The following is a 23,758-nucleotide window of genomic DNA, read 5'->3' on the forward strand; positions in this document are numbered from 1 at the left end:
GGGGGTTGTCGACGTACGGAATGGAGCTGTCGTGGCACAAGTCGTGGCACAAGTCGTGATGTGTTGCCGGGTTCGGTTCGCTGCGGTTGACTGCTTTGGCGATTCTGCGCCGAAGAAATTTTGTCGGGTAAGGCGCTGGCGCGTGGCGTGGAGGCGCTAGGATGTGGCGCCTGGTGGGTGCTAGAGACCCGGCTGAACCGCCTGTCGCTGCTATTTCACCCATCAGAAGCTATTGTTTAGCGCGGAAAATTCGTTAGTCCGGCTACCGAGCTCCGTGGTCCCAGCCTTGCCAATCGCTCCAAGCTTTAGCCTGTGCCAGTGCATCTAAGCAAAGCTCTGTGTAGGTGCCCAAAAGTCTCGAAAAGGCTTCAACATCACTCGCTGTCGCGCCGAACAGGCACACCTTACAAACTCTTGTGACGATTGTTCTGCGCCGCCGCCATTTCATACCTTTGTCTCCTCCACGACGACTCTTCCTTCCTCTCGAACGGCGCATCTACGGCAGCATTGGTGGCATACCATCTTTTCAACGACCCGTTTCCAGCCTGGAATCGCGAGCAACGTGAACTGTCGACGTCGCAATATCCCTCCACCTGCTCTCGCTCACCATGGCGGGCCGTCACTGGGAGCAGAACAAGGAGGCCACCGTCTACGTCGGCAACCTCGACGAGCGCTTCGTCGAGCCCCTCATGTGGGAGATCATGACGCAAATGGGCCCCGTTGTTAACGTCCACATGCCCATGGACCGCGTCTCCCGCCACCACCAGGGCTTTGGCTTCGTCGAGTTCGACACCCCCGAGTCCGCCGACTATGCCTCCCGCTGCCTCAACGGCATCCGCCTGTTCGGCAAGCCCGTCCGCGTCAACAAGGCCTCGGCCGACCGCCAGCGCGCCACCGACATTGGCGCCGAGCTGTTTGTCAACAACCTGGATCCCCAGGTCGACGAAAAGGTCCTGTACGACACGTTTGCCCAGTTCGGCCGCCTCGTGGCCGCGCCCAACGTCGTCCGCGACCAGAACAACCTGTCCAAGGGCTACGGCTTTGTCAACTTTGACAGCTTCGAGGCCTCGGACGCCGCCCGCGCCGCCATGCACGGCCAGTACCTGCTGAGCAAGCAGATTTCCGTCGAGTACGCCTACAAGAAGGACGGCAAGGGCGAGCGCCACGGCGACGAGGCCGAGCGCAAGCTGGCCGCCGAGGGCAAGAAGCACAACGTCGTGCCCGAGATCCAGCCGCTGCCGCCCGCCTTTTTGATGAACCGCCCGGCCTCGGGCGCCAATGCAACAAACGGTGCTGCAACAAATGGTGCTGCAGGAGGTGCACCAGCAGGCGGAGGACCTACCGCGTCCGCCGCGACCAGTGCCAACACCACGCCGTTGCCCATCAACAGCCACAACAACCCGAATCGCATCAACGGCGGTGCGCCGCCGCCACCACCACCACAACAGCAACAGCAGCAGGTGAACGGTGGCGGCAACTATCCGTCAAGGGGACCGGGAGGAGGTGGCTACCTGCCATACCTGGGGCAACAGCAACAGCAACAGCAATACCCTCGGCAACAGTATGGCGGCCAGGGAGGCGGTGGCTACGGCGGTCGCGGTGGTCCTTTGCCACAACACTTTGGAGTTGGAGGCGGCGGTGGTGGTCGCGGTGGTCCAGGTCTGCCCGTGGCGCCCAACGGCCTCCCTGCGCGGCCGCCACCAGGCGGTGTCGGTGGTGGTGGCCCTCCTGCCGGAGGCCCGGGCGGCTACCGCAATATGCCGCCACCCGGCTTCTCCACGGGCGCGAACAATGTGCCCGTCGTACCACCGCCGGGCCAGCAAGGCTTCCCACCAGCAGGCAACGGAATGCCACCACCACCTCCAGGGTATGCACGGAGGTAGAACAGTGTGGATATAGGCTGGAGATTTTTTTTATGTACTTTTTGGCATGGCGTTTACGATATTGTTTGAAAAGTTTGTATTTTGTGGAATAATAAAATACCGTGGGTAGTATTTTTTAATGGAATTGTTTTACTTTCGTTGCATTTAATTAATTGTAAATGCAGACGAGTATTATTGGAACTTGTTTATGCGAAACAATAATACAGACAATTCGCACTACAGGATGACGTTTGCTTTTTATTGGAAATATGACAATGACTATTACGAGCTCTTATATATCCGGCAAATGTCAAGGACCGGGAGATCCAGGAGGGTATACAGAAAACGAGAATAAAAAGTAAACGACCAGCAAAACCATACGTCAGGAAAGCAAGCAAGCAGACGCTAGGAGAGAACAGCAAAAGGAAAAGTAGTAAGTGCCTAAGCCGGCCGAAAGCGGCAGAATGGACATAAAAAGACATATAATCCGCCACAGGGAAACGACAAAACGATGAAACGACAAATGAGTACAAAAGGGGTAATATTCGAAAACGACAGTTTGAGAAGAGAAAACAACTTGGCAAAACTAGACGCACGACCGGTACAGAACAAAAGACAAGCCACAGACGACGCGATAAAAACAGAGACTCGAGAAAACAAAGGCCGCATGAAATACAGGAAAGAATGGCTCGTAAACGACGTTATATCATGAACAGATATGGGATATGGAAGGATATTGGACAAAGTCTGCAGAATGCAGCCTTTGTCTCGTATACAGGGGTTCGGACGGCTCCAAGAAGGACGTGGAACATGTTTAACCGTTCCTTTCTTTCCGACACCCCTCGCGCCAGACGCGGCCTCTACCACCTTGATAAAAAGACATATGAGAGTTTGATTAGAAGCCCAGAGGCGAGAGTGGCTTGATAGGCGAAAGCGGTCGTAGATCACCAGACTGTGTTGGTGGAGTGGTCACCCGCTGGCTCTCAATCGTGAGGGTCGTCGACAGCGTTTCGTTCGACGCTACACTGCCTGTCTCGGCCGTCGCCATTTTTTTCTTGGAGCGGGGCTTGTCTGCGCTGTGGTTGTTGCTGCTGTTGCTGTAGCCGTTGCCGTTACCATACTGGGCACCGCTGTCCGAAGACGACACCTGACGGTCTACGCCTCCCCGGTCAGGCGCCCGGTCATCGCCACCCGCGACAACAGCTGGTGGTGGCCGCTGGACATTGTCAATCTCAACGTCAAACGTGTTATCCTCATCGTCATGGTTCACGGTGCCGATACCCCGCGGAGGCGGCATGTCAAAGAGCCGATACTCCTCTTCAATGTACTGGGGTTCGTTGATACAGCCCTTCCAGCAGTCGCGCCAGTCGCACACCAGGAACTTGAACGAGAAGGCATCAATCTTCATGCACGGCTGGAAGCAAATGCACAGATTTCGGAAGTCCATCTTGTTGCGGTCGGAGTGGGCCAGTAGCAGACTCAGATGACAAGTAATGGCGAACAGCAGGTAGTAGTTGAAGGGTGGCAGGCTCGAGAGCTCGTCGACGAGCATCTGAGGCACGGTTTCGGCGCCCGCGCATTCGCGGGCAATCCGCTCTTGCGCCTCCTTGGGGAACAGCTCATCGGGCAGCTCACGCAACCAGGCCTTGAGCATGGAGCCGATGATATTGATATCGTACAGGTCATCTTGCGTAAAGAGGTCGACATCGTACTCTGTTCCGTAGGTTAGCATGCCGTCACATGGATGTAAATAATTTTATTTTGTTGTTTCACCCGACCGTGCAGCGAGAAACGCTAGCAACGTACCTTCATCGAACTTTCGCTGCCACTTCTTGATCTGGGGACCACTGCCGGGCACTCGGTACAGACCCTCCACGTCCGTGCCCTTGTAGTTCAGGTAGTCGATGGCGCGCCATGGGAAGGCAGGCATCCAGAACTCGGTTCTGTCGCGCGAATCCTCCAGGCGCTTGGAAATCCGAGTCAAGCGAGTCTGCTCTCGCAGAGGCTGGTTGATGACCTTGAGCACATAGTGCTCGTCGTCGACAACGGGCTGTTCTGGTGCGCCTCCACTGCGTCCGTTCTTGCCGAACAGGCCCTTGCTGATCATGTCTGCTGCGCTTCTCGACGAATTCTTAAGGCCGTTGAAAAAGGTGTAGCCGCCATTGTCGCGAAGAGAGGAGGGTTGCGCCCGAGAGTGATCGCCACGGTGGCCATGGTGGTTGTCCCGGTTGCTGGGCACGTCGCGACTCAGCGCCCGATCGGCCGAGTGGTTCCGATGCGAGGAAGACATCATTTCGCGGAAGCTGCGATCGTGCTGGGCGGGAGGCGCCGTCTTGAGGGAAGGAGTAGGTTGGTGTGCGCGCTCGGGCTGGTCGACCACTCTCATTTGAGCGGCGGTTCCTGGGTCCCGTTGGAAACCCAGACTATTCGCACTGGGGGCAGTGGTATTGCTCGTGTTGCTGTTAAGAGGATGCGGTGTGTTGTTGTCGTCGTGGATTGATCTGGGCCGGCCAAGGCGATTGAAGACTTTCTGTTTGCCTTTCTTTCCTGAGGGTGTACTGGAGGAAGTGTCGACTTCGGTTGCCGACGAGACAAGCGACGCCTCGGAGCGTGTCGGACCACTGGATGTGGTCGCTCTCAGTTGCGCGTTGTGATCTGCGTAAGAGGACTCTGTTTAGCCACAAAGAAGAATGCGCGAGGAATCGTTCAAACGAACGCAATTGATAGGGAGACGCTAAGAAAGTACGAAAGGTAGACAGTAGGTAGCAAGGGAGGAAGAATGGTGGCGGCAGGGAGAGGCCCAAATCAGCGCAAGGCTCTTAGCCGTTTAATAAGGGGTATTTTGGCCGCAGGCTGTCCCCAGGCCAAAACGGTTTGCACTGCCGCTCTGGTTGATTCGTCCTTGCGACGTACTGTGCTGGCCGTCTTACGACGACCAACATACGGTTTTGTGTCTTATGTATTGTGCATTTTGCCACCCACCCCAGCTCTCGTTCTTCCTGTTCCTGTCGATCCTCTGTACAGAGAGGCAGAGGGGCTATTCATAAAAGAGGTGCTGATCGTACACAAAACGAAGCCGTTTCTGTGTCATACGATGATGTGTATAAAACAAATAAAAACAAATCCTTACCTGATCGATTGAACGTTTGTTTCGAGCTCGGGGACCCGTAGCCTCGTGATGCAACCTCGCTGCGTTGGTCGGCAAACTGCTGGGAGGTGGTGGAGTTGACCGGAGCTGTGCTGCTGGATGCGAGTCTTTCAGACGATTTGGCAGCGGATGACGACTTGCCAAAGTGGAAGAAGAAGTTGGAGGACTTGGATGCTTTGTCGTCGTTTTGTCTGTAGCGGCCGTGGCTCTTGTTGTGAGGCTGTTGCTGCTGCTGCTGCTGCTGCTGTTGTTGTTGCGACCCGTACGGCTGCTGTTGCTGGTACGTCAGCTGGCCCTGTTGCGGGAGCTGTTGCGCTTGTGTGTAGCCAAAGCCTGTCGCGCTGGCTGGGTTGGAAAGCGGAGGATAGCTGGGGCTGTCGATGTCGTCGAGAGGCTGCTGGACGAGGTCGGCGACGTGGAGAGGCTGCTGGTATTTTTGCTGCGGCTGCGCCTGGGGAACAGAAGGAGGTTGAGATTGGGGTTGAGCAGGCCGAGTGGTGTGGTTCTGTGCCTGGCCTTGGCGGTACGGAGACGAGAGAGGCGGTGGCGATGCGGGCGATCGTGTCGAAGACGTAAACGGGGGTTCGTCTGGGGAGACGATCTTGAGGGTTTCAGGAAGCCTGTGATCGCTTGTTGGGAGCGCCTCCCCCGACAAGGCCAGCGGCTGCGGTGCTGGCTTACGTCCCATCTTGGGGGTCGCCAGCGGCTCGCTGGAGTGACAGTCTCTGATGCCTGGCGTCCCTGTCTGGATAGGGGAGAGGGAAGAGGAGTCGGTTTTGTCTGCTGTCTGCCCCTTTGCCGCCGCTCCTTTTCAGATCGCTCTTGCAGGAAAGCGAAAAAGGCCACGACAAGTGTGTTGCACCTACGTCCCAACGGCGCGCGGGCTTGGGCTTGTTTTGCGCGGGAGTATTTGCACAGGTCCAAGTGTTGTGCGGGAGGGGGGAAGAAGAAAATCCGACCGTAGAAATGGCTGGTCAGCGAGTGTCTTCGTATACGAAGGAGTGGGAAAGGTGGTCCGGGGGGCAGAGAATAGGCAGATTACGTCTGCGACAAATGGGATCCAGGACAAGGGCGACAGCGGGGGCTTGGGCGCCAGTTTCCAAAAAGACGTAGACAAGGCGGCTCGAACGTGAACGGGCGATAAAGTGGGTGCGAAGATACAGGGCGGGATGGGGGGGGGGTAGTGATCTTGTTTTGAATTTGGAATTTCAAAGGGGGACGAGGATCGAGGGCTGTTGGAGACCCGAAACAGGTGAGGACGAATTGGGAAGGCAGCGAGAGAGGCTGAGGAAAGAGCGACCAGGCGGTAAAGAGGGCGAGAAACAGGACAACAAGAAAACAACACGAAACGATGACCTTGGATGTGCAGAATAGCGAAGAGGAAACTGGAAAAGCGACGGCGATCATGTCCCGCCAGGACGAAGTGTGTCGTATGTTTCTACGACATATTTCGTATGGCTGACGGTCGTGTTTCCCACTTTCAGGGCCCAGAGTGGTATCATAGGGAGCGCTGTTCTAGGAAAAGCGTGGAGAAAAAAAGGGGACATGAAACGTGCATCTGCCTTTCCAGGGGCTCTTGTAGTGGGAAGATGCGGAGGAAGGGGCAGGGCACTAACGAGCTGGATGGCTCCTTCTACTTCGGACGCAACGGCTGGGAGGGGCCTGTGTGGCTACGGTTTTGGCAGGAAGCATCGTCGTTCCTGCCCACCCCTTTCTTCGTCTTCGCTATTTTGCGTTGGGGCTCGAGGGGGAAAGAGCGAAAGAAGGGGGGGCTAATGTGCAAGAAAGAGCAAGAAAGTGAGCTAGCGCGAGCGCTCCTGGTTGTGAAGACGGCGGATTTTAGCAGTGCAGGAGCGACGGCCCCACTCGACGTTCTGACGACACGACGGAGTCAGGAATGAGTTGATCGCTTGTGCACGAAGTGATGTTTGTCGGAACGGGCTTTTGCCGGTGCACGACGCCGAGGGACGGCTTGGTACTGGCGAAGCTCGGACGGAGGTCTAGACGCTCTGACTCTCTGACTCTCTGACTCTCTGCACAAAGGAGTCTCATTGTGGGTTGCAAAATTTCCCGAGAAATTGGATGCGTCTCCGACGAGACTACATGTTGGGATGGCTTGACTGGCAGGAGAAGCGGAGAACGCAGCTGCAAGGTCCTTCTTCGCATCCGCCGTACGCGTACCAGCTCCTGTGAACGAAGCGGGGTCTCCCATCCGTGTAAATGGCGGTCACTCGACGCTGCAGAACGAGGGAGAAGTGAGGTGACGGTGGCCTGACTGGTGCTTTTGTGCGGTTGCAGGGAAGGGCAGTACGGTCCGTCTTTCTTTTCTTTCTCTGCCTACTGCCGTGACCGTCTGATGTCTAAGCTTGATCGTGCCCTGCCCTCCCATTTGCACTTTCTTTGCCCCTTTTGAATGGTGTTGTTGGACCTGAATTCGCTGGGTCTCATGGGCACGGATATCTGAGGGTTCCTGGACTAGTCTTCTTGCAGACAAGCTTGCAAGGCAGGCACTTTATCGTCTTAGGAAAGGCTGGCCTTCGTTTGTACCCTTGTATTGTCCTGTCTCTACGAATTATCTAGCTCAATACTCCGACACTGACCTTCTCTGTCTCTCGCAATTGTTGACTCAAGTGGGCCGTTCGCTGTAATCCAACTGCGTCGCCATTGCAATGCTCTCCCGACAAATCAGTACCTTGCAACACTACTTTGTACGGCAGCTAAGTCGTAATGAGACTTGTAATTGCACACTGGGTGGAAGGAAAGGCGGGGTGCTTTGGTGGGGTTGCAGCACAAGCGATACCGCCCAGTTGCGATTACCAAAGAAACCAGTCCACCACGGCCCTGCACATGAACGTCGCGAGGCTGCTGGACGACAATAGTCACACAGGCCGCGGCTGGGTATAGCCGTCATGCTTGGGAGTCCTCGTACCGGTTCAGTGATCCATTCCGTGCAAGGCCGGTCCGCTTGTTATCGTCACTTTGAGATGGCCCATTCAACTAATCACACCGCATCTATAATGGATGGTATGCACGTAAAGTACAGTAGAGATAGCGCTTATGTTGCGGTCGTGATGGCCACACGTGACAAATTCCGCTAGTGAGCTATCTCGATATGCCAGCTTAGGCATCCAAACGTCAGCCAAAAGCAGCATTCAAGTGTTTGTCTGTACCGACACGGCCCCAACATCTCAGAACTAGAGAGCAGACAAGACCGATCGTACACCCGCCATGCCCGACGAGCAGGACAAGCTTCCCAGCGAGCTGCAGCTGGCCACCGACGCCCACGTCAAGTACATCCAGAGTCTCAACTCGCGCCAAGATGAGTACGAGTACTGGCTGACGGAGCATCTGCGTCTTAACGGCCTGTACTGGGGCTTGGCATCTCTGTTTTTCATGAAGAGACCAGACGCCCTCCCTCGCGAAGAGACAATTGCCTTTGTGCTGTCGTGCCAGTGCGAGAACGGTGGCTTCGCGGCAGCGCCGGGCCATGATGCACATATGCTCTATACCGTGAGCGCTGTCCAGATTCTGGCCATGATCAATGCCCTGGACGAGCTTGACAACCGGGGACGCGGCCGAGAGGCCGTGGCACAGTGTACGTCTATTCGTGACTGCTACTGAGCTCCTACGCGGTATGTGCTGCTAACCGTCCACTTAGTCATTGCCAATCTCCAGAACCGCTCCACGGGGACATTCCAAGGCGACGAATGGGGCGAAGAGGACACCCGGTTCCTCTATGGTGCCCTGAATGCTCTGTCGCTGCTTGGTCGCCTGTCGCTTGTCGACGTCGACAAGGCTGTTGCATACGTCGCCGCCTGCGCCAACTTTGACGGCGGCTACGGCGTGCGCCCCGGCGCCGAGTCCCACGCCGGCCAGGTCTTTACGTGCTTGGCGGCACTGTCTGTCGCCGGCCGCCTCGACCTTGCTGATGCCGACAAGGTTGGCCGTTGGCTGAGCGAGCGTCAAGTTCCCAATGGTGGACTCAACGGACGACCCGAGAAGAAGGAGGACGTCTGCTACAGCTGGTGGGTGCTGAGCAGTCTGGCCCTGGTCAAGCGTCTGCACTGGGTTGATCGCGACTCGCTGATTGCGTTTATTCTGAGCTGCCAAGATCCAGAAAATGGCGGGTTCGCCGACCGCCCGGGAAACATGGTCGATGTGTGGCACACCGTCTATGCATTGGCAGGATTGTGTCTGCTTGATTATCCGGGGCTGGAACCCGTGCACGCAGGATATTGTATGCCCAAGGCGACGATTGCAAATGTTCTTGGAGGCGGTGCCGCACCACCGTTATGATCTGGAAGCGGGGGACAAAGACGTCACTTTTTGAATGCATTGCCAGTTTATTCACCGATCTCATTATCTGGCAAAAACCTATGGCTCAATCGTTCGTTCAGCCATTTAATTCTCTTGCTCCATTCCTCCATTTCAGGATTACATATGTAGCATTCCTCGGTCGAAGCGTGGCCACCATTTCTGCATCGCATCTACACATCTAGAAGTACAGCCATCCACATCCTATTCAGAACAACCGATTTCCATTCATATCCTAGTCCAAGTGCGTTGTTCGATCTCTAGCTATTTTGCGCCTTTCTCAAATAACGGACAATGGCCAGCCGATGCTGCTTACGTACTCGTTTGCGGCCTCGGTCATTTCTACGGTGCAGTTATGAGCACAATGGCCGGCCCATTTGGGAAGGAAGGCCTCGTTGGTCTCCTTCGCACCTTCCTCGCCTCGAAAAAAAGATGGCTGGCCAAAGCACGAGGAGGAGAGGGCCCCCCAACCCCAAAAACCTTATGCCCCGCGACATATTTCTGCTCTCGACATTTTCAGTCCTTCCTGCCCTTTTTGAACTATTTTTCACGACACGACAGGCAAGAACGAACAACCATACGACACAACACCAACTCAGCTCGAACGCGCCTTCCTCAGATGATCTGCTCTTGCCGTCTTTCTTTACTTCAGTCAAGATACAGTCGTTCTTTCTTCAAACTCGTGGCGTTGTACGCACAGAACAGGAAATCACGTCCCATCTCTCCTGGGCTCCTTCTCATTTCGCTCTCTTGCATCCCTATTCTGGGTGCCGTCTGATCGTGTCGTTCCTTCTTGTTTCCGCACTTGCTGTCATCTCTTTTGTTTTCTTACCCCTTTTCTTTCGACCTCGCTGGGGTCGTCAACCCCCTTTTCCGAGCAACTTACTCCCGGTGTCCTTCTACCTGCCGTGTATTCTTCTTTCCCTCGTCTCCCGCTCTCTTCCACCCTTTTTCTCTTCTTCGTCACTGTTTACATCGCATCTCCTTCTCCTTTCCTGCTTCTACCTTTCTCCATCTTTCGTTGAGATCATCTTCTTTCCAGCAGCAAATATGGATTGCTCCTTGCTAGAATTTGATTTTCGGCTACTCGCCATCGAGTCGTCCAGATTCATTCTGAACACAAACGTCAGTCAACATCGAGATTCCTGAAAAGCAGCTTGAATATCCAAGTCGACCCTGCTAACCATATCCTTTTCATCAGGCTCTTACTTTTGCATCACAAGATACCCTCTCGCTCCTTCCACCTCTCTATAAGTTTGGCACCGTGGAAAGAGACAAGTCTCCAATAGAGGACATCAGTAGAGTGGACTTTATGTGACAGGCCCCTTACCAGTTTAATCCACAAAAAACTGCCAACTGTCCTTCGTTCTCTACTTTTCCGATCGCCATCTTGATGTAAGCCGCGCTCTTTTTGTGTTCTCTTTCCTCGGTTCATCTGCTTGCCCTATCTCGCAACGTGGATTTCCACTCCTCCTTCACCATCATTTCGCAAGAAGCGCACTCCTCTTTCCATCTTGCATCATTTTATCTCGATGGCAAAGTGTCTCGGCCGCCTACCGGGAAGCATATGCCGTCCAATCTGAAATCAGATTGCAGTCACAGTTATTTTTTATTTACGACACATCCTGCACCTGCATATTTTCGTTGCCTGCATCTAATGTCAGTTTTGAAAAGACGCTGGCTGACCTCAGTTTATTCTCAGATCAAAATGGCTTCTGTTAAAAGCGTCGAAACTCGCGCTCCGGCTGTGACCCAGGTTACAACTCGATCTGCTGCAGGTTCTTCTGTTGCGGCTGCTATACCCTCCGCTGTTGAACCAGAAGTTGACCCTGCAACCAAGGCAGATGCCGCCGCTTCTGCGGACAAGTTCACAGTCCCGGTGGATGCCGAGCACTCCATCACACTGCAGTGCACTCTTTGTCCCAAGAATCCGGCCTTCTCGGATGCCTCTCACCTCCTGACTCACATCTCCTCCAAGGCTCACCTCCAGCAGCTATTCAACGTGGGGCTCAAAGCAAAGACCGACACTGCTGCGAAAGACAAGCTGGAGAGGTTTGAGAAGTGGTACGCTGACAATGACATTCAGCGTCTCCTGGCCGAGAGAATGTCATCCAAAAGTAAGGGAAAGGCAGCGCCTCGCCGCAGTCGGGCAGCAGCCACTCCCGTAAGTTTCTAATATCCCAGACTGCGCTGCTTCTTTTACCTTTCTACCACTCCAGATGCAAGTGAGCACGTGCTAATTGGTATTTTATATATAGAAGGCCAAGCCCCGGTCAGCCAGCGCCATCGAGCTTGTCAAAAATGATACAGATGGAGCGTCAGCCCGTCGCACGCCTACCCTTCTGCCTCCTCTGGCTCACTGGAACACTGCGCCATCTGGTCGTGACAATGCCTACTCTTCGGGGAGAGACATGCACTACCTGAATGGAACGCTCTACAACACCCCGACCCCGACAATACCACGTTCTGGAAGTCACGCCGGATACGCTGAGGATAGTGGCATTGCCATGGAGAACAATCCTGGTAGCCGTGGTGACAATTATAGCGTGGCTCCTCCATCTGAGGCCGACTCGTCTTTTGAGGCCAACAAGCTCAAGGGCATCATTTGGCCTGGTATGGATCTATTTGATTCTGCCACACCGGACCAAAAGAAGAAGAGAAATCAAAGAAAGGACGACAATGCCATTGACGTGCTCAAAACCGCCTCGTTGAATATCACCCCCACTGAGCAGGTCTGGGGTCCTCAACTTGAGATTCGCAAGGAGCGTGACCTTTACGCGAGCCCATCATCCAATGAAGGCACTCCGCCCAACACACCGCCAACTCGCAAGAGGAAGTCGCGGGCTCGGAACTCTGCCCAGTCAGATTTGACGCCACTCGGCGTGATGAAGGTGGAGGACGGACAGGGTGGGCCACCGCCCAAAAGACGCAACGTGCGTGCGTCTGGTAGCCGGACAACTTCCAAGGCTCGCGCAACACGACCATTGGCCCGGGCCGCTGACAAGGCAAGCGACAAGACGACGGCTGGACCTCGGGGGACTTCAGCAGAGATTGAGGAAGCGGTCTATGCATTGAGTAACCACAACCCCAAGCCGAGAAGTACCTTTAATGTCTACTATGAACAGAGCCACACTCAAGGTAACTTTGTGCTCGACTATGCGGACGACGGCGACCTGTTCGGATTGGACCTACCTCTTCTTGACCCTGTATTATACACATTACTGACATAGTTGCAGTCGATCCGCAAACGTCTATGTCTGATGCATCTCACGGGAACACGTAAGATAGTCCGATTTGTTTGGGTTTCTTTTTCTTTTTTTCTTTTCTTTTTTTTACAAAAATTAAAAAAACCTGGATGGTTGTTGCTAACCCGACTTGATGCAGCTTCGACTCACTGTTGCACAACCGTCCCGCTCTGCAGCAGCTCGATTCGAACCTCTCTATTACTGATGGCTCTCCTTACTTCAAGCATTCGACCTCGTCGAGCCAATTCTTCAACAATGGTAGACAGTCGCCGCACTTGCCTCCATACCAAAGCACTCAGCCGACAGCGTACGGCAATGGCTACCAGGGGATGAGCAACAGCACTCTCAGTTCACTCTACACCCAACCCCGGAGCGGAACTAGCAGCTTGTACCCACCCTTTGACAATCAGATGTTCAGTGGCAACTCGGGCAGCACGACCGACGGCACCACTGGCACGTTTCATGCTCCTGACAACCGGCGTGTCGGCTATGGGGGATTCAGCATGGAGCCGACTGGCAGCCCTTTCGGGTACACCGACCAGCGGGATGGTAGCCTCCGGAACACCAACTACGCGGACCCTACACTCCCGGGCCCGGACCGCCTATTTGAGCTGTGAGCTGTGAGCTGTGAGCTGTGAGCATTGATTGCCAAGAGGTGGTCTGTGTGTGAACTTGTACAATTGCTGGAGCTTTGCGAGTTTGGTCGTTTTATTATTCGTCTGCGAGAAATTTCGGACTGGGGTCGACTTTGAACAGCATCAACGACATGGGACGGTGTGCAACAGGGCATGGGAAATCCCGCGAGGGCATGTTTACTGCGGTCTACGTTTGCAATTATTCGGTTAGTGTGTTTAAATTTTGCGTGTTTACCTTTAATTTGTACGGCGTTGGCGGAAGAGCCATGGCAACCGGGCAGCAGTCGTCGGGCAATGGGCATCGGAAAGGTTTACAAAGAGGGCGGCTTTCAAGGCGGAAAATTCTTTGATTTTATATTGCATTTGCAATGGCACCCGGTTTCATTATATGTTTTAGAATTTCTTTCTTCTTTCCGTTTTCTTCCTATTTGCTTTCAGTCGTCTTTTTCAATTTCAAAATCGAGTCAGATGGTTGCGTTTACAAGCATACATGATTGAGACAGACCAGACCGCCGGCCATGAGTGTAGTTCTATGTTGACTGTGTGATGTGATTGCAGGTAGGTCCAGGAAGGATCAAGATGCACAAAAGACTAGAGCTGCTCAATGCTCGCGATGAGATGGTCGAGTTGGTCCGCGGCCGCTGCACCCGAGTCCGAGTCGGTCGCCGGCGACAGCACGTTGCCAAGGAGCCGTGCGGCCGCGTGCAGACGGCGCGCGCGCACATCGTCCTCCATCTCACGCGACTTGCGCGCTGCGACGTCGAGGACGCGCTGCGGGATGCGGGCGAGGCGGGCGACGTTGAGGCCGTACGAGCGGTGGGCCATGCCCCGGCCGACTTCGTAGAGGAAGGTGATTTCGTGGGGTGTGTCGCTGTTGTCCTCGGCGCCATCGGCTGCCTCGGGCCGCGTCGCCGTAAACCGCATGTGCACGTTCTGGACGACGCCCGGCGGCGGCCCCAGCGCCTCGGCGACGCGGCCCAGGTTCTGGTAGTGGGTGATGAAGAGCGTGAGACAGCGCGTGGCGGTGGCGACGTGGGCCAGCACGGCCTGGGCAATGGCGGCGCCGTCGTGGGTGCTGGTGCCGCGGCCGAGCTCGTCGAGGACGACGAGGGAGCGGGGGGTGGCGGCGCGCAGGATGGCGGCGGTCTCGGAGACCTCGACCATAAAGGTGGACTCGCCGGCAAACAGGTTGTCGCGGGCGCCCATGCGGGTGTAGATGGCGTCGGCGAGGGTCAGGCGCATGGCGTCGGCGGGCACGTAGGAGCCGATCTGGGCGAGCAGGGTCAAGAGGGCGACGGCGCGCACAAAGGAGGACTTGCCGCCCATGTTGGGGCCGGTGATGAGCAGCGCGCGGGGGCCGGGGCCGGGGCCGGCGCTGCCGTCACCGCCGAGTCGTGTCGTAAACGGAATGTAGCCCGACGGCAGCGTGTGCTCCGCAACCGGGTGGCGGCCGCCCTGAATGTCGAGCGTGGCCGGCGGGTCGTCTGCGTCCGTCCCGTCGGCCGACGTCGGCAGCAGCGTGGGCTTGCAGTAGCCCGGCAGGGCGGCGACGCGGGCCAGCGACAGCAGGGCGTCCAGGGTGGCCAGGGCGGCGACGGCGTCGCGCAGCGGCTGGTAGCAGGCGGCCAGGTCGGCGAGCAGGGCGGCAAAGGCGGCATCGCAGGCGGCGGCCAGGGCCTCCTTGTGCTGGTCGCGCTCGCGCAGGAGGCGCACGACGGTCGGCGTGTGGAAGCGCGAGGCGCGCTTGGTGCCGCTCACCTTGACCCAGGACGCGGGCACGCGGCGCAGGTCCGTGTTGAGCACCTCGACGAGGTACTCGATGCCGGCGACGGTGACGTACGGCGGCTTGTGCGTCTTGGCCAGCGCCGACGCAATGTCCGCCCGGTGCGCCTCGAGGTCCGTCTCGACGGCGGCGATGCCCATCTTGTAGCCGGCCATGTCGGCCGTCTCGTGGGCCTCGCGGAAAAAGGCGTACTTGTCGTCGCGGCGCGCGGCGTCGCCGTTGATCTTGTCGAGGTGCGCGACGACGGTGTCGTGGATGGCGGGCAGCGCGTGCAGCGCGTCGCGGAGCAGGGGCGCCCGGAACCCGTCGACGCCGAACTCGACGGCCGCCGCCGACGTCGACGGCACCGTGCTGATGTAGGCGGACGCAACGCGCTGCAGCGTCTGCAGGACGGCCACGAGCTCGGGCCGCGTGCACTTGCCGTAGTAGATGCGGAGCAGGCTGCGCTCGAGGTCGGTGGCGCGCGTGCTCGCCAGCAGGCGCTCCAGCTTGTCGCGGCGGCCGGCGCCGGCGGCGGCCAGCAGCTCCTCGACGGCGGCCACGCGGGCCGTGAGCAGACGGCGGTCGAGCAGCGGGCGGCCGATCCACTTGCGCAGGAGGCGGTGGCCCGGGCGCGTGGTGGTCTTGTCGAGGGCCCACAGCAGGCTGCCGCGCAGGCCGTGGTCGGTGGCGTTGCGGTAGACCTCGAGGCTCTCGAGGGTGGTGCCGCTGAGCAGCATGTGCTGGCGCGTGCTGAAGGCGGCAAAGTACTTTGTGAGGGCGAAGATGTGCTGCAGGCCGTACTCGGTCAGGTGCGTAATCATGGCGGAGAGGCAGACGGTGACGGGCGGCGCCAGGGACAGGACGGTGTCGAGCAGGCGGGCGCGCTCGTGGCTGTCGCTGTCGCTGTCGCTGTGGCTGTCGCCCGCCGCGGCCACGCTGTCTGCGTAAAACTGGGCCACGTGCGTCTGGGCGTCGGCCGGCGCCCCGGCGGCGACGCGCTCGACGCGCGTGCGGTCGCCAAAGACGTTGGCGGCGCTGCCGCTCAGGTGCTGGACCAGCTTCTCGGTGGCGCGCGACAGGGCGCCGACCAGCAGCAGCTCGCACGGCGCAATGTGCAGCAGCCGCGTCTCCATCTCGCTGCGCATAAAGCCGTCCTCGAAGCTGTCGTACAGGATGTCGCCCGTGGCCGGCTGCACGGCCAGCAGGCCGACGGTGACCTTTTCGTCGGCCCCGAGGCCGCCGCGCTGTGTCTCGGTCAGACAGAGCAGGTAGCCGGCCGATGTCGACGTCGCCTCATCGCCCAGCGCCCCCATGTCGTCAATGTACGTCCCCTTGGTGTACACGCTCGTCAGCGCGCGCACAAACGGCGCGTTGCGGTTGTCGCCCGCCTTCTTGAGCGCCGCCGTCTCCATCTGCCGCACCACGCCCACCTTGTGCCCCGCCGCCACCAGCCGCTTCACGTGCACCGGCAGCCGCGCCACCGGGAAGCTCGCCGACGCGAACCGGTCCAGGTGCGCCTCCGACGGGTGCTCGTCGTACCGCAGCTTGCCGGGGATGCACACAATGCCCAGCGTGCGGGCGGCCGCGCGCGCGTCTTCGCCGTAGATGCGGAACTTGTACCCGACCTCGACCACCAGCAGCGTGTCGAGGTGCTGCCGCTTGATGGCCAGGAACTGCTGGTCGCCCGGCGTCAGCTTGCCCGCCGTCTTTTTCTTGCCCGCCGCCGCCGGCTTGCCACGCCCGGCCGCCGCCGCGCTGTCGTCGTCGCCGTCCTCCGCGTCGGCCCCCGCGTCCTCCGCGTCCTCCGCGTCCTCGTCGCCCGCCCCGTCGGCGTCCTTGCCTTCGTCGCCCGCCCCGTCAATGACGAAATTGCGCCGTCGCAGCTTGGCCAGGCTGTCTGGGTGGCCGAGCTTCTTGACAAACTTGCGGTGCAGCTCGGCCTTTTTGCGTTTCGTCTCGGGGTCATCTGAGTCGGACGAGTCGGCCGGGTCTTTGTCGGCGGCGGCTCCGTTGTCCCCGAGTGCCCGCCCCGTCTCCGCGTTCTGCGACCGCGTCTCGTCGTAGATGTAGCGTTCTGTCCGACCGGAGCTGCGCAATGGCGATGGCTGTGCGGCGGCCGTCTGCTTTGGAGCGTCGTCCCCGTCGTCCCCGTCGTCCCCGTCGTCCCCGTCTTGTCTGTTCTCCTCCACGGTTTCTGGGACAAAGTCGTCGTCGTCGTCGTCGCCGTCGTCCACATTGTCTTCGCTGTCGTTCTCCTCGTCGCTGCCCCCTCTCGCCCGCTTCACGGCCCGGGCAAATCGACTCCGGCCGCTGCTGCCGTCCGTGGTCTTGGCTCTGCTCGTCGCGCCATTCGGTCCGCTCCCACGCCGTCTCTTGTTCTGGTCGACCTCGTCTTCGAGTGGTCGTTTCAGTTTCCGCGAGGGCAGCGACTGGGGGGGACTCGACGACGGCAGTGCATTGCTGGTGCCCGCACTCGGCTTGGGCGTAAAGAAGCTCGTCAGTGTCGCCTGCTTCTTTTGCGACGGGCCCGGTGTCGACATTGTGAGTGGTCGCGACGCGTATATTCCGTGGTTGCCAATGTTGGCATGTGGCCAGTGTCGTCAGTGTCGAGGGTGTAGTCAATAGCCGATGCCGATCTGGACGACTGCCTTGGCAGCCGGCAGCTAGAACGCGTCTTCCCAGCGCCTGAGGAGACGCGTTGAGCGGCTGCGCCTAGGCGTCATTGCGATTAAGTAATAAAAGTGGGCCTTTATTATGTAATGTTGTTAACCACATCCGTCGACATCAGTCACCAAAGCATGAATAGATCATGGAAGACAAGAGGAAACGAATCGGATAGCGAGAAACAAAGTGAGAAATGCTGAAAATAGTCATTGAGGCGACTCATGGTGACTGTGTTTGAAGGTAGACAAGCAGACAAGCAGACAAGCAGACAAGTAGACAAGCAGACAATGGCAGCAGTTTTCCCACGCATTTTCTTCATGGAGTTCAGAGATTGTGTCCAGCAGATGAGTATATCGAGTTGCTTTTCTTTTGTTTCCAAGGTATGTGTTTTGATTTTTTTAAATAAAATAAATATAAAGATAAAGGAAAAGATAAAAGAAAAGAGATATCCACGGCCAATATCTATGCCGTCTTGAAGGCTCAACGTTTGTTCAATGTCTCCGCAGCACATGAAACATCCAGGACGAAAAGCAGCAGAGGGACTCAAAGAAACGACCGTCCCTTGCGTATTTCGATACGATGCAGACGTGTCGGTGTTGCCCGGCCGGTTTCTCTTTACGTTGTGAGCGTCTGGGCAGTGCGGTCCAACAGACTGCATTCTACGACGGGCCAGAAACAGACAAAGACGGACCCCACAACTGCGCCAATGCAGCAATTCGTGCGTCCCCTTTCGAGAACCGTTCCTTTGTTGACGTTCCGGAAAGGAGCAGTAGTGGTCGGCACGAGGAGACGCGAGAAGGGAGGCAAGATGAAGAACGAAGAGGGCGAGGACAGAAGCCATGTGTCCGAGAAAAGGCCACCAAAGATCCCAGGTCTTACTTCACACAAGTATGAGGTGATGGCCGTCGGTGGTGCTGCGAAGGGAGGTGTTTTCCTTCTTTTGATTTTCTGGTTGTTTTTATTTCATTTCTCGTCTTTTCGTCTTCTCGTCTTCTCGTCTTCTCGTCTTTTTCTTGTCTTTTTTTCATCTCTTCCCTTCTCTTCTCAACATTCGTACACGTCGTAACATTGTCAGACGCTCGATTGTTCGTTGGCTGATTTTCACTTGCATACTTGTGTATTTGCTACTGCACAGTCATGCAGCTGCTCCCGTTTGCATTTGTGTTGGCCGGTTTGGCCATGGCCGGCTTCGTGCACGCCGATGCCGACACGGGCACCGAAGACGGGGTCGCCCGCCGGGCCACGGCGACAACACCGACGGGAACATCGCCGTCGACATACTCGCCCACGGTCGCGCCCGGCGGTCTCTCCGCCGCGCCCTCGACCGTCCCGACGCACACCATTGCCGTCGGCGCCACGGGCTTCAGCTTCACGCCCAACAACCTGACGGTGGCTGTCGGGTCCATCCTCGAGTTCAACTTTTATCCCGGCAACCACTCGGTCGTGCGCAGCGCCTTCAAGTTTCCCTGCATCCCCTACGAGGACTCGGGGCCCAACCGCGTCGGCTTCTTCAGCGGCTACCTCGACACCAATGTGTACTCGCCGGACGGGCCCAAGTTCCGCGTGCGCGTCAACGATACGGAGCCCATTTTCTACTACTGCTCGGCACCAAGCTCCTGCATATCACATGGCATGCTGGGGGTCGTCAATCCGGTAGGTTCCCATGTTCCCGTCCCCTTTCCCCTCCTCCCAGCGCTCATTGATCCTCGCTGACTTGCTTTCTTGGTAGAACGCCACGTGGACGCTCCAGGTGCAGCAAGAGTATGCGGCCAATACGACGATCCAGCTGGCGCCTGGTGACCCTCTGCCGTCGGAAATGGCTCCGACGTCTGCTGGGGGTCCCGGTGCGACTGGAGCGTCAGGCGCGGGCTCGTCCACGCCGTCGTCGGGCCTCTCCTCGGGCGCTGTCGCCGGCGTTGTCATTGGTTCCATTGCAGGTGTCATTGCTCTCGCCGGACTCGGTATTGCCGTCTTTTGCTGCATGCGTCGCAGCCCGCGCTGGCAGAAGGAGCGCCACCGCCGGCTAGCTGGACTTGGTTATGGAAACGGACACGAAAATGGGGGTGGCAGCGGCAGCGGCAGCGGCAGCATGGGCAACGCGCTGTCCCCGCTGTCGCCCGCGGCCCATCTTCATCATGGCAGCTCGCCCAGCCCGGGCGCCGTCGTGGGAACGCCTCCTGGACAACAACAGAACGTGCAGTTCCACCGGCCGTATCCGTACGGCCAGTCCCCTCTCCATCACCCGTCGTCGTCGTACTCGCCGCCGCTGTCGGCCGCCGGGACCGGCCATGCCCATCTGCCCATCTACAACAGCATGTCCACCATGGCCACCCTGTCGCCGCTGCAGAGCCACCCAACCCACCCCACCCACGGCACCATGGGCGCCATGATGGCCGGCGGCGGCAGCACGTACAGCACGTACTCGTCCGTCGTGGCCCAGCAGGGCTCGCCCAGTCCGTACGCCGACAAGGCCTACTACCGCACGTCGCCGCCTCTGCCCGCGCCCACGCCGCCGCACAATTTGCCGTATCCGCAGCATCTGCAGCCGCAGCCACGTCCACATCCACAGCAACAACAACCACCCGCGCCGGTGGAGCTCCCAACATCGGCTGCAACGCCCGTCCTCGCCCCGTACCACATCCACGACGACGGCGGTCTGCGTCCTCCACCGCCCGCACCGGCCATCCCTCGGGCCGAGTCGCCCACCATTGGCGGCGTCGGCCAGACATGAGCCAAGGAGGACGAGGCCACTGAGTTGACAAGGATGTAGGGGGAGGGGGGGTATATTTCTTGGGTGTTGTCTGATGTTTTGCTGATGTTTTTCTACTGTCATTTCCCTTGACTGCCTGTTCGTTTCGTTTACGTCGTTTGTGTCTTCTGTTTGCGAGATCTTGAGTTGTCCCGTCTTTCTGGATAAAGGCCACCGATTCTCGTTTGTCTTCCTTTTCCCGGGAACTGGGGCCGCATATAGCAATCCATCCAACCGCTGCATCAACAAGGTACTCTTCACACGTACTGGATAAATAAGGCTGGCGACTCTCACGTGGCCGTATTTCACCACTGTCTCACCCGGGGGAGTTGTACACTGCGGTATTTTGTGTCTGACATTTACAAAGAAGCGAGCGGGCAAAAGACCGCTCGCGGTGAGATCAGACGGGCGCAGGCTGAGGCGAGAGGACCGTGGCACGGCGGCTGGCGGCAGACGTCTCACAGACTGTTGAAAACGACGTCGTGTCTGTTGGTCGCTGAACGCTAGTGGACGTTCTCACTACAGTTTAGGGATCGTAGCGCTCCCCTTCCAGACGGAAGCGGCACTTCTCCGCCCGCACTGTTTCTGCCGCCGTGTCCTTTTCTCTAAATGCTTCCCACTCCGGCGCCCATGCACGGGAGGGGACAGAAACGCCAAGTCATACGCCTCACACAAAGCACTCTTCGTGACGTTCTCAGGGTCGTGCTGCCGGAGAGAGAGACGAAGGAGAAAACGTGCGAACAGACCTGTCTCCAAAAGGTACTTTCGATACAGTGGCAAATCTCACTCGCGGCATGTACCCAACGTTGCCCCACACCAAACAGTGGTTTTAGCGGTTTGACGCTGTTTTGCACCAAAACGACCACTAGCTTCCAGCCCACAGACCACGCATGCTAGTCTGCAGCAAGGAGCGAGGGTCGCAATTACCCTCTAAACTCTACTGTCCACATGCCGGACACGGCAGGAACGCTCGGTACCTGCACGCCCACCAACGCCTGCAGCGCGCCAAAGTACCGCAGCGTCCCCCGCCGCCTCAGAAAGGACACATTGCCCTGGGAAAGGGGAAGGTGCTTGTGCCGCTTGGGTCACTTCCACTGGAAGCTTTTGGCGCGCCGGACCTGCGCTGGCACCTTCCGTACCTGACCTCCTTCCTGGAGCTTCACCTCTGCTCAACCTGCTGGCCTTTTCCCGATCCCACATCGTCCCTTCCGCTTCTTCCTCTCTCCCCTTCTCAACAACACGCCAGTCGGTCTCGTTTCCCTGTTTTCCCTGTTCCTGTTTTGCTTCGTCTGCCCTGGCCCCGTCTCCCCGTCTCTCCACGCACAGCCTTTTCTTGTCTTGTTTTCTGTTGTCGTCCAGCATTCCTCTATTGTTCTCTTCTGTTCGCCTGTCCACCTCGAACGTTTCCAAGCTTTGGCCACCTGGCGAATCGCGTCGTTTTGTGTCCCTCGATTCCGGCTCCGACGAAAAGGCCTCTCGACTCGACTCCTACCTCTCGGCCGTCGTGTCGTCTCACCATCGCCGCGGTCTGCCGTCGTGACGACTCTCTTTCGGTCGACTGCCCCTTTCGGCTCTTTCGGCTCTGTCTAACGGACATCTGTTTCGAGATACTGCGTGTCTCCGTGTCCTTTTGACCCTCTGTCCATTGGTCTTTGCTCTCGCGTCTTCGCATCCCGCGTCTTTTTGGATACCCCGTCTCAGAAGACTGCCTCTCGACGTCCACGTCCTCCGACCACCGTCTGACACGCTGCCGCCCAAACATCATCTGAGCTCTGCGAGCTTGTCGTACCTCCCATACCCCCATCTACTCCAGCGTCACCCAGCGCCTCTCTCCCTCTCTCCCTCTCTCCCTCTCTCCCTCTTCCTCTTCCTCTCCTCACAATGGCCCACCTCCGCAGCGGCGCCTCCGGCTACGGCATCGGCCAGCCCAGCCCCTTTGGCGGCGCCTCACAAAACAACGGCGACGGCTCCGGTGGCAGCGCCCTCGATACCATCCGCCAGCAGACGAGCAAGCTCGAGGACCTGCTGGACACCTACTCGGAGCCCGTCAAGCCCTACCTGCCGGCCATTGGCCGTTTCCTGATCGTCGTCACCTTTCTGGAAGACGCCCTCCGCATCGTCACCCAGTTCAGCGACCAGCTGCGCTACCTCCAGGACTACCGCCACATCCCCTGGGGCCTGACTCACATCTTCTTGATCGCCAACGTCCTGGCCATGGTCTCGTGCTCCGCCCTCGTCATTGCCCGCCGCTACTCCGTCTACGCCGTCGGCGGCCTCATCGGCGTCGTCGTGTCGCAGGCCTTTGGCTACGGCCTCATCTTCGACCTCAACTTCTTCCTCCGCAACCTCTCCGTCATGGGCGGCCTGCTCATGGTCCTGTCCGACTCGTGGATCCGCAAGACCCAGGCCTTTGCCGGCCTGCCCCAGCTCGAGGAGAAGGACCGCAAAATGTACTTTCAGCTGGCCGGCCGCGTCCTCCTGATCTTCCTCTTCATCGGCTTTGTCTTCAGCGGCGAGTGGACCCTCGGCCGCATCTTTGTCTCGCTGCTCGGCCTCGTCGCCTGTGTCATGGTCGTCGTCGGCTTCAAGGCCAAGGCCAGCGCCACCCTGCTCGTCGTCATCCTCAGCATCTTCAACGTGCTGGTCAACAACTTTTGGACGGTACGTGCGTTGTGTAGAGATATGTAGATGTGGTACTCGCTCGCGTCGCTCACTTGTTTGTCACCTGCTAACTTTTTTCTCTTCGTTGTAGCTCCACGAGCACCACCCGCACAAGGACTTTGCCAAGTACGACTTCTTCCAGATCCTGTCTATCGTCGGCGGTCTGCTCCTGCTTGTCAACAGCGGCCCCGGAAAGGTCTCGTTTGACGAGAAGAAGAAGGTCTACTAGGCGAATCTTGAGTCGGTGCTCACGTTGCTCTGGCCCGTTCTTGTTGGACTGCTTGGACTCACCGACACCTCTTCACCTCGGCAACATCGTAGCCTCACGAATCTTACGAAATCGCACGACACGAAATAAAATAAAATAAGGATGCAAGACCCAAACTCCCCGTACGGCATGCAAACCACAAAAAAAGAGACCAAAGCGAACGAATCCGAAAATCAACCCTGTGGAGTACAGTCTTGGGGACCATTGGTCTGTCATTACTAAAAAGAGCAGTACGGACTGTGAGAAAAGAAGCTGAAAAGATACAAAAAAAACGAGACGAACTTGGGGCTGCACAGAGGACATTTCGACTCCTCGGATAGAAGAAGAGATGTGGTTGAGCAACAGCACCACCAAAACACCTGTGGCCTTTTTTTTTGTACAGTCGGGTTCGGCCATTGGGCTCTGTGGAGTTTACTATGCGTGTTTCTTGTCAGATGTTTTTTGTTT

The 23,758-nt window shown here is 57.7% G+C and overlaps 7 protein-coding genes across 7 annotated transcripts; 5 read left to right on the top strand and 2 right to left on the bottom strand.

Annotated features, from left to right (window-relative positions):
- Positions 1–608: 608 nt before the first annotated feature.
- SPBR_00675 (splicing factor 3b subunit 4) lies at positions 609–1,883 on the top strand (the record flags this gene model as incomplete). Its single annotated transcript, XM_040758994.1, has 1 exon — positions 609–1,883. One exon carries the CDS (start codon positions 609–611, stop codon positions 1,881–1,883), a length of 1,275 nt encoding a protein of 424 aa, XP_040618913.1.
- An 874-nt stretch (positions 1,884–2,757) lies between these two features.
- Positions 2,758–5,698, bottom strand: SPBR_00156 (Rho GTPase activator; the record flags this gene model as incomplete). The annotated part of the gene is made up of 3 exons (XM_040758476.1): positions 2,758–3,575; positions 3,669–4,517; positions 4,993–5,698. The coding sequence occupies 3 exons, from the start codon at positions 5,696–5,698 to the stop codon at positions 2,758–2,760; spliced, it is 2,373 nt and encodes a 790-aa protein (XP_040618914.1).
- A 2,540-nt stretch (positions 5,699–8,238) lies between these two features.
- On the top strand, positions 8,239–9,306 carry SPBR_00800 (geranylgeranyl transferase type-2 subunit beta; the record flags this gene model as incomplete). The annotated part of the gene is made up of 2 exons (XM_040759119.1): positions 8,239–8,605; positions 8,669–9,306. The coding sequence occupies 2 exons, from the start codon at positions 8,239–8,241 to the stop codon at positions 9,304–9,306; spliced, it is 1,005 nt and encodes a 334-aa protein (XP_040618915.1).
- Positions 9,307–11,032: 1,726 nt separating this feature from the next.
- On the top strand, positions 11,033–13,186 carry SPBR_00307 (uncharacterized protein; the record flags this gene model as incomplete). The annotated part of the gene is made up of 3 exons (XM_040758626.1): positions 11,033–11,488; positions 11,583–12,530; positions 12,794–13,186. 3 exons carry the CDS (start codon positions 11,033–11,035, stop codon positions 13,184–13,186), a joined length of 1,797 nt encoding a protein of 598 aa, XP_040618916.1.
- A 609-nt stretch (positions 13,187–13,795) lies between these two features.
- SPBR_00081 (DNA mismatch repair protein MSH3) lies at positions 13,796–17,509 on the bottom strand (the record flags this gene model as incomplete). The annotated part of the gene is made up of 1 exon (XM_040758401.1): positions 13,796–17,509. The coding sequence occupies one exon, from the start codon at positions 17,507–17,509 to the stop codon at positions 13,796–13,798; it is 3,714 nt and encodes a 1,237-aa protein (XP_040618917.1).
- Positions 17,510–18,770: 1,261 nt separating this feature from the next.
- SPBR_00510 (uncharacterized protein) lies at positions 18,771–20,364 on the top strand (the record flags this gene model as incomplete). Its single annotated transcript, XM_040758829.1, has 2 exons — positions 18,771–19,286; positions 19,363–20,364. The coding sequence occupies 2 exons, from the start codon at positions 18,771–18,773 to the stop codon at positions 20,362–20,364; spliced, it is 1,518 nt and encodes a 505-aa protein (XP_040618918.1).
- A 1,899-nt stretch (positions 20,365–22,263) lies between these two features.
- SPBR_00831 (uncharacterized protein) lies at positions 22,264–23,272 on the top strand (the record flags this gene model as incomplete). The annotated part of the gene is made up of 2 exons (XM_040759150.1): positions 22,264–23,043; positions 23,135–23,272. The coding sequence occupies 2 exons, from the start codon at positions 22,264–22,266 to the stop codon at positions 23,270–23,272; spliced, it is 918 nt and encodes a 305-aa protein (XP_040618919.1).
- Positions 23,273–23,758: the final 486 nt, after the last annotated feature.

This window comes from Sporothrix brasiliensis (assembly GCF_000820605.1).
Source record: "Sporothrix brasiliensis 5110 chromosome Unknown Cont19, whole genome shotgun sequence".
Taxonomy (NCBI): Eukaryota; Fungi; Ascomycota; class Sordariomycetes; order Ophiostomatales; family Ophiostomataceae; genus Sporothrix; species Sporothrix brasiliensis.